The sequence below is a fragment of the Arachis duranensis genome, chromosome 2 (genome assembly GCF_000817695.3).
Source record: "Arachis duranensis cultivar V14167 chromosome 2, aradu.V14167.gnm2.J7QH, whole genome shotgun sequence".
In the NCBI taxonomy this organism is placed as follows: Eukaryota; Viridiplantae; Streptophyta; class Magnoliopsida; order Fabales; family Fabaceae; genus Arachis; species Arachis duranensis.
This window is the reverse complement of record NC_029773.3, coordinates 55,419,343-55,428,970: the sequence shown is the minus strand read 5'-3', so window position 1 is coordinate 55,428,970 and position 9,628 is coordinate 55,419,343. Positions and strand designations below refer to the sequence as shown.

The window sequence follows — 9,628 nt, the reverse complement described above, 5'->3', positions numbered from 1 at the left end:
TTTGTCCTCAAAATTTAGTGGTTACCTGAGAATAACTCGGGATAATCCTTTTCGCATTTCGGACTCCAATTTCCAAGTATGCTCTTGCACTCCTGCTTGCTTCCAAGCCACTTCAACCAACTGAACTTCCTTTCCTCGCAGCTTCTTTATACTTGTGTCATCAATACGCACCGGTATCACTCGAAACGTCAAGTTTTCCCTCAACTCGACCGACTCGGGCTCTAACACATGAGCCGCATCCGGCGTATACTTACAAAGTTGTGACACGTGGAATACGTCATACAAGTTAGACAAGTGAGGCGGCAAAGCTACTTGATATGCCACCGGCCCGAATCACCTCAGAATCTCAAACGGTCCTATAAACCTTGGATTCAGCTTCTTGGTTTTAATCGCTCTTCCAATCCCAGTTGTCGGTGTAACCCTCAGAAATACATGCTCTCCCATTTCAAATTCTAACGGTTTCATTCTCTAATCCGCATAACTCTTCTATTAGCTCTGTGCAGTTAGAATTCTAGCTCGAATCTTCTTAATCTTCTCAGTAGTTTCTTCTAGCAAATCAGGACCCAAAACACTTGCTTCACCAGTCTCATACCAAGAAAGTAGAAATTGGCACTTTCATCCATACAAAAGCCTCATACGGAGCAATCTCAATGCTCGCATGAAAGCTATTGTTTACGCAAACTCCACTAATGGCATGTAATGGTCCCAACTTCCAGGATGATCCAAAACACATGTCCTTAGCATATCTTCCAACGTCTGAATAGTCCTTTCCGACTGTTCATCCGTTTGTGGATGATATGTGGTGCTGAGACACAGCCTTGTACCAAAAGCTCTTTGGAAGGCTTTCCAAAATCTTGATATGAATCAGGGATCATGGTTCTACACTATGCTCGATGGCACACCGTGCAACCTTACGATCTCCTTGATGTACAACCTCGCCAATTCCTTTAAAGAATAGTTTACTCGGATATGTAGGAAATGAGCGGATTTGGTTAAGCGATCCACGATCACCCAAACTGCATCAAATCCCAAACTAGTCCTCGGTAAACCGGTCATAAAATCCAGCAATTCCTTCCAACTTCCACGGAGGAATCTCAAGAGGTTGTAACATTCCCAATGGTTTCTGATGCTCTATCTTCACCTTTTGACACATCAAACATTTAGATACAAATGTAACTACATCATTTTTCATCCCAGGCCACCAGAACATCTTCTTTAGATCATAGCACATCTTTGTACTTCCTGGGTGAATGGAAAACCCACTGTTGTGAGCTTCTGACAACAAATCTTATCTCAGACTCCGGACATCCGGCTCACAAATTCTCCCTTTATACCTCCATAATCCTTTATCATCCTTAGTAAACTCTCCATGCCTCTTCTTGCCAATCAGTTGAAATAATCGCTGAAGTCCTTGCTCATCTTGCTGAGCCCTCTGAATCTCTGTTTTAAACGTACTTGAAATTTGCAACTGGTTCATACAAGCTCTTCCGGCAACTTCACCAATATCCAACTTAAGATCTACAAACTTATCCACCGACTCCTCTTTCTTGATTCTCATCCAGGCTATCGTTAAAGACTTTTGACTCAACGCGTCCACCACAATATTTGCCTTTCCAGGGTGATAACTCAGTTCAAAATCATAATCCTTAAGCAACTCCATCCACATCCTCTGATGCATATTGAGCTCTTTCTGATCAAAGATGTACTTGAGACTCTTATGATCAGAAAAGACGCTAAACCTCACTCCATATAAGTGGTGCCTCCAAATTTTCAATGCAAACACAATCGCCGCTGATTCCAAGTCATCAGTTGCGTAATTTACCTCATGCGGTCTCAGCTGACACGATGCGTAAGCCACCACGTTCCGGTGTTGTATCAACACGCAACCCGAACCCTTCAGTGACGCATCACAATACACTTCAAATGGTTCATGCAGTTCCGATAAGATTAAAACAGGTGCTGAAGTTAACTTTTGTTTCAAGGTCTGAAAACTCTCCTCAAACTCCGACGTCCACACAAACGGCACCTCCTTCCGGGTTAACTTGGTCATTGGTAATGCAATCTGGGAAAATCCCTCAGTGAATCTCCGCTAATATCCGGCTAAACCCAAGAAACGCCTAACCTCTGTCACGATCGTTGGTCTTTCCCATTCGATCACCACCTCTACTTTCGAAGGATCTACAATTATTCTTCCTTTGCTCACCATGTGACCTAAGAACTTTACTTTCTCCTTCCAGAACTTGCATTTGGACAACTTAGCATACAATTTTCGCTCCTTTAAGATTTGCAACACAATTCTCAAATGTTCCTCATGCTCATTTGTCGTCTTAGAATAAACTAAGATGTCGTCTATGAAAACCACCACGAATTTCTCCAAAAAGGGACGAAATACTCTGTTCATGTAATCTATGAACACAGCAGGTGCATTCGTCAACCCAAAGGACATCACCGCAAACTCATAGTGCCCATAGTGCGTCCTAAATGAAGTTTTTAGAATATCATCCTCCTTCACCCTTATCTGATGGTAACCGGATCTCAAATCAATTTTGGAGAACACTACAGCTGCTTGAAGTTGATGCATCAAGTCGTCGATCCTAGGCAGCGGATACTTGTTGTTTACAGTCACTTTGTTCAATTATCGGTAATCCACACAAAGTCGCATTCCTTCATCCTACTTCTTCACCAATAAAACTAGCGCTCCCTATGGTGATACACTCGGTCGAATAAACCTCTTGTTCAGAAGTTCTTCCAATTGAGTCTTCAATTCTACCAGCTCTATCAGAACCATTCTCCTTTTGAGGTGGGAACTCGGGAATATCTTCCGGAAACACTTCCGAAAAGTCTTTAACTACCAAGATTTGATCTAAGTTCTGATTATCACCTAACGCATTCGCAGCCAACAGTATATAACCCTGACACTCTTCCCCATGACAGTTCACCATTAAAGAGTTCAGGTAATAACCCCCAGCTACCACTGCTCCTCCTTCTCCTTCCGGCATAAACCGAATGGATCGCTCAAAGTAATCCAACAAAACTCTATTCTTGGACATCCAATCAAACCCCAAAATCATCTCTGTCCTAATTATTGGCAAAGAAATTAAGTCATGGATAAATTCTCTATTCTCAAGCTTGAAATCTACTTGCCTACAACCTAACCTAGTCATAACTGTCTGATACGGGGTATGCACATGTAAATCAAATGCTAATTCTGAAACCTTCAATCCTAGTTCCTCAACCTTATCAAATGAAATAAAAGAAAGCGAAGCTCCAGTATTATATAAGGCAACCAATGTTTTATCACCAGTTAAGCATATACCTCTCATCAACGGATCCGCCTTAGCAGCATCATTGGCGTTCATAGCAAACACCCGTCCTTGTTAGTTCTGGCTTGCATTCTAAGTCCTCTTCCCACGAGTGCAATCTCTCACAATGTGACCAGGCAATCCGCAGTGGAAGTAACCACCTATACCAATCTTGCAAAATTCATTTGGATGAAAACGCCCACAACGCACACAAGTTAAATTTGGGAAAGCCTTACTCTGATTCCCTCTCCCTTTGGCATGCTGGTACTGATCATAAGTGTTCTTTCTGAAGCCTCCTTGACCTTGAGGCGCATATCCTCCTCTCTTAAAATTCTGACCCCTCGGCTAAAAGTACTTGCCACGTCCGCGGTTGGTGTTTCCCCCACGAGTTTCCCTTGATGAGGCTACCGTCTTTGCACATTCCTCAATAACCCTTGCTAATGAGCAGATATTTTATACGTTTTTTGGCATCATTTTCATATAGTTTTCAGTAAGTTTTGTTTAGTTTTTATTAAGTTTTTATAGGTTTTAGTGCTAAATTCACATTTTTGGATTCTACAATGAGTTTTGGTGTTTTTGTACAATTTCAAGTAATTTTTTGCTGAAATTGAGGAGTGGTGGACGAAATTGTGATCACTATTCTTTAAGTTGTACTTTTATGGAATTTGAAATTGGCACGAGTGGACACAACTCCGTTCAACTAACCAGCAAGTGTACTGGGTCGTCCAAGTAATAAACCTTACGCGAGTAAGGGTCGATCCCACAGAGATTGTTGGTATGAAGCAAGCTATGGTCACCTTGTAAATCTCAGTTAGGCAGATTAAATTGGTTTATGGGTTTTCGAAAATAGAAATAAGAAAATAAATAATAAAAGGGATAGAATACTCATGCAGATTCATTGGTGGGGATTTCAGATAAGCGAATGGAGATACTGTATGGCTCAAGGACGCCTGCTCTCCCACTGCTTCAACTCAATCCTTCTTACTCCTTTCCATGGCAAGCTGTGTATAGGGGTTCACCATCAACGGTGGCTACTTTCAATCCTCTCGAGAAAATGATCCTATGCGGCTGTCACTCGCATGGCTAATCGTTTGGAGGCATCACCCATGGTTGATGTCTACATCCCATCCTCGCAGTGAAAACTACGCTCACGCGCTCTGTCACAGCACGGCTAATCACTGGTTGGTTCCTGCGCCTACTGGAATAGAATCCCTTGATTCTTTTGCGCTTGTCATCACGCCCAGCCTTCAGGAGTTTGAAGCTCGTCACAGTCATTCAATCATAGAGTCCTACTCGGAATACCACAGACAAGGTTTAGACTTTCCGGATCCTCATGAATGCCGCCATCTATCTAACTTATACCATAAAGATTCTGTTGGGGAATCTAAGAGATACACATTCAAGCTCTTGTTGCATGTAGAACGGAAGTGGTTGTCAATCACGTGCGTTCATAAGTGAGAATGATAATGAGGGTTACTTATCATTACATTCATCATATTCTTGGGAACGAATGAATATCTTGGAATAAGAATAAGAGAGATTTGAATAAAAGAGAATAGAATTGCATTAATACTTGAGGTACAACAGAGCTCCACACCCTTAATCTATGGTGTGCAGAAACTCCACCGTTGAGAATACACAAGCAAAGGGTTCAGGCATGGCCGAATGGCCAGCCCCCAAAACGTGATCACAGGATTCAAATTACAATCCAGGATGATAATATGATAGTAAAAAGTTCTATTTATAATAAACTAGCTCCTAGGACGTGGTCAAAAAGACATCTAATACAATAGTTAAATGTTCTATTTATAATAAACTAGCTCCTAGGGTTTACATGAGTAAGTAATTGATGCATAAATTCACTTCCGGGGCCCACTTGGTATATGTTTGGGCTGAGCTTGATCAATCCACGAGCTGAGGCTTTTCTTGGAGTTGAACTCCGAGTTATGACGTGTTTTGGGCGTTCAACTCCGGATCATGACGTTTTTCTGGCGTTTAACTCCAGATAGACAGCAGCATGAACTTGGCGTTCAACGCCAAGTTACGTCGTCAATCTTCGAATAAAGTATGGACTATTAAATATTGCTGGAAAGCCCTGGATGTCTACTTTCCAACGCCGTTAAGAGCGCGCCAATTGGAGTTCTGTAGTTCCAGAAAATCCATTTCGAGTGCAGGGAGGTCAGATTCCAACAGCATCAGCGGTCCTTTTGTCACCCTTCTTCAGAGTTTTGCTCAAGTCCCTCAATTTCAGCCAGAATTTACCTGAAATCACTAAACTCATAGTAAAGTTTAGAAATGTGAATTTAACATAAAAACTAATGAAAACATCCCTAAAAGTAGCTTGAACTTACTAAAAACTACCTAAAAACAATGCCAAAAAGCGTATAAATTATCCGCTCATCAAGGAGCTGGAGCAAAAGTCTGATTCAGAGACAGAGAAAGCACTGCAGATGCTGTCCAGATCTGACCTACCTGCATTCGGAAGAACTTTTTTGTAGCTACAGAAGTTCAAATGGAGCGTTCTCAATGGCTATGAAAAGCTTACTTCCAGAGCTTTCCAGAAATGTATAATAGTTCATACTTTGCTTCGGATTAGAAGGCCCAAAATTGGCATCCAACGCCAACCTCTTGCCCCATTCCTAGCGTCCAGTGCCTAAAGAGGAGAGACCAGCATCTAAACGCCCAAAGAGGACCCCCTAGCAAATGTTTCATGCCCTAGAGATCTCATAGCACATGGATATCATCAAAGCTCAGCCCAAACACTCACCAAGTGGGCCCTAGATGTGGATTTTAGCACTAAATAGACTGTTTTACCCTTACTAGTCATCTATTTAGTATTTAAAGTTATTTTACATAATCATTCGAACAACATCTAGAAAACACACACCATTCATGTTTTACCATTGTATTTTCCTTTCAGTATGAGTTTTTAAACCTCCTAGGCTGAGGAGAGGAGCCCTGCTGAGTTCTATGAATTAATAAAAGGATTACTATTTCTTCTTCGATCCGTGTTTGATTTAATTTAAGATGTATATCCCCTCTTCATCATGGTGAATAGGATTCTTGATAAACCCCATTTTTAAGGTTTATCTTTTGTTGAATTTAGAGGGTTTTTGTCAACTTGTCTCCCATTTATTCACTAAAATAGCATGATTTTGTAAATTCTCCTTTAATTGTGCTTAAGAGTGAAAACATGCTTTTTGGGTCTTAAAATAGCTAAATTTAATTCACCTTGATTCCATTAGATGCCTTCATATGTTTGTTAAGAGATTTCAGATTTAGGAGGCAAAGATTGGAATTGAGGGAATGAAGAAAAAACATGTAGAAATGGAGAACTCATGAAGAAATGAAGGAATCGCAAAGTTGTCAATCCTGACCTCTTCGCACTTAATCAATCATAACTTGAGCTAAAAGAGTCCAAATGAGGCGGTTTTAGTTGCGTTGGAAAGCTAACATCCGGGGCTTCAAAATGATATAAGATTTGCTATAGTTGCCTGGAGTTTAGAGATGCGTACGCATGATGTACGTGTACGCGTGAGAAGCTGCACGTGACTCACTAAAGGCAACTCGTGGTCAGTGATTTCTAAAGCATTTTGGGCCCAATCCAACTTATTTCTGATGCTATTTAACCCAAGAATTGAAGAGGGATGAACCATCTAGTTGTTAATGAGTTTTAGTTTAGTTTTCATCATGGTTTAGTTAGTTTTTAGAGAGAGAAGCTCTCACTTCTATCTATAATTAGGATTAGGATTTTAGTTCTATTCTCTTAGATCTAGAACTACCTCTTCTCTTTTGCTTTAATTCTCCTTCTTCATCTTTAATTCTTCTCTTGAAGTTGTAGCATTCTACTTCTCTTGTAGTTTCTTTGTATTGTTAATTGTAGTTTATGAATTCTTTTGTAGATCTACATTTCTTCTCAATGCTATTGGTAAGTTCTTTGTTGTTTCATAATTGTTTTGCCTTTCTATTGTTAATCTCATGCTTTTTTAGTTGTAGATTGCTTTAATTCTTGTAATTAATAATGTTTGTCTTTAGTGCCTTCTATGTATTTGTTGAAATGTTTCTTCTAGTCTTGAGGTAGGTTTTGTTCCTCTTGGCTTTGGTTGAGTAATTAGTGACTCTTGAGTTATCTAATTCTTTTGTTGATTGACAATTAGAAGTTGCTAATTGATTTAAATGCCACTAAAGCTAGCCTTTTATTATGAGTTGGCTAGGACTTGTGAACAATTTTTAACACAATTGATAAGGATAACTAGGATAGGACTTCTAGTTCTCATACCTTGCCAAGAGCTTTCTTACTTGCTAGTTTATTTCTTTTGCAATTTGCTTTTCTTGTTTCTTATCTCAAAAACCCCAAACATACTTCATAACCAATGGCAAGAACACTTTATTGAAATTCCTAGGGAGAACAACCCGAGGTTTGAATACTTCGGTTATTAGTTTTAGGTGTTTGTTTTAGTGACAACCAAATTTTTGTATGAAAGAATTATTGTTAGTTTAGAAACTATACTTGCAACAAGATTTCATTGGTGAAATTCTATACCACACAAAAATCCATTCATCAAAATGGCGCTGTTGCCGGGAAATTACAATGGTGTTATGTTATTTGCTATTGTGAATATGTTCATATTGTGAATATCTTACGTTTTGGTTATTTTTTGGTTTTGTTAGTAATTAGAAGTTTACTTTTTCTTTGTGACTTTGAGATTTTTTTATTGATTTCTTCTTTTCCATATGAATTCTCATCCTTATGGTTTTGGATATGATTGTTACTATGTTGTAGGTGATGACAACTTTAATTATGGCTCACATTATGGGAGAGATAAATTTTTGAGAAGGGAGCCACATCCATATGAGCAATCATCATGGCAACCTCCTCACTCAAACTACTATGATGGTAATCCCTCCTATAATGCATATCATTCTAATGGATATGATGGTTCTTATCATGATTATGCCACTCAACCACCATCAATCCATGCACCATACTCTCAACATAGTTCTCAAACACCATCATTCCAACCACCATATTCTCAATCCACATCCTATTTTCATTAATCACCTCCACACAATCCTAATCCATATCCTCCATATGCACACACTTATAACCATTATGAACAAGCACCCATGGAACCACCACCACTTCAACATAAATACCCTCACAATCCTCCTTTTTCCTCCAACCAAGGCTCTATGGATGATACACTTGGTATCACTCTTCAAGAGCAAGAAGAGCTCCAAACCACACTCACTAGTTTCACCTTTGCCTTCCAAGAGCTTATATTCCATTTACCTTTATGATGAGCGGATAATTTATACGCTTTTTGGCATTGTTTTTAGGTAGTTTTTAGTAAGTTCAAGCTACTTATAGGGATAATTTCATTAGTTTTTATGATAAATTCACATTTCTGGACTTTACTATGAGTTTGTGTATTTTTCTGTGATTTCAGGTAATTTCTGGCTGAAATTGAGGGACTTGAGCAAAACTCTGAAAAAGGCTGACAAAAGGACTGCTGATGTTATTGGAATCTGACCTCCCTGCACTCGAAATGGATTTTCTGGAGCTACAGAACTCCAAATGGCGCACTCTCAACGGCGTTGGAAATTAGACATCCAGAGCTTTCCAGCAATATATAATTGTTCATACTGTATTCGGAAATTGACGACGTAACTTGGCGTTGAACGCCAAGTACATGCTGCTGTCTGGAGTTAAACACCAGAAACACGTCATGATCCGGAGTTGAACGCCCAAAATACGTTATAACTTGGAGTTCAACTCCAAGAGAAGCCTCAGCTCGTGGATAGATCAAGCTCAGCCCAAGAATATACCAAGTGGGCCCCGGAAGTGGATTTATGCATCAATTACTTACTCATGTAAACCCTAGTAGCTAGTTTAGTATAAATAGGATAAGTTACTATTGTATTAGACATCTTTTGACAGTTTAATCTTTTGACTATTCGGTCTTTTGATCATGGAGAGGGCTGGCCATTCGGCCATGCCTGAACCTTTTACTTATGTATTCTCAACAGTGGAGTTTCTGCGCACCATAGATTAAGGGTGTGGAGCTCTGCTGTACCTCAAGATTCAATACAATTATTATTACTTCTTATTCAATTCTCTTCTATCCTTATTCCAAGATATACGTTATACTTAACTTTGATGAATGTGATGATCCGTGACACTCATCATTATTCTCACCTATGAATGCGCGTGATTGACAACCACTTCCGTTCTACTTTGGGCAGGGTGCATATCTCTTAGATTCCCCAACAGAATCTTCGTGGTATAAGCTAGATAGATGGCGGTATTCATGAGGATCCGGAAA

At 39.7% G+C, this 9,628-nt stretch overlaps 1 protein-coding gene across 1 annotated transcript; it reads right to left on the bottom strand.

The window, feature by feature from the left end:
- Positions 1 to 2,666: 2,666 nt before the first annotated feature.
- Positions 2,667 to 3,359, bottom strand: LOC107474468 (uncharacterized). The gene has a single exon (XM_016094094.1). The coding sequence runs from the start codon at positions 3,357 to 3,359 to the stop codon at positions 2,667 to 2,669; it is 693 nt and encodes a 230-aa protein (XP_015949580.1).
- Between the last annotated feature and the right edge of the window lie 6,269 nt (positions 3,360 to 9,628).

Coding starts and splice junctions, on each gene's coding strand:
- LOC107474468 (XM_016094094.1), bottom strand. CDS start 3,359: ATGAACGCCAATGATGCTGCTAAGGCGGATCCGTTGATGAGAGGTATA.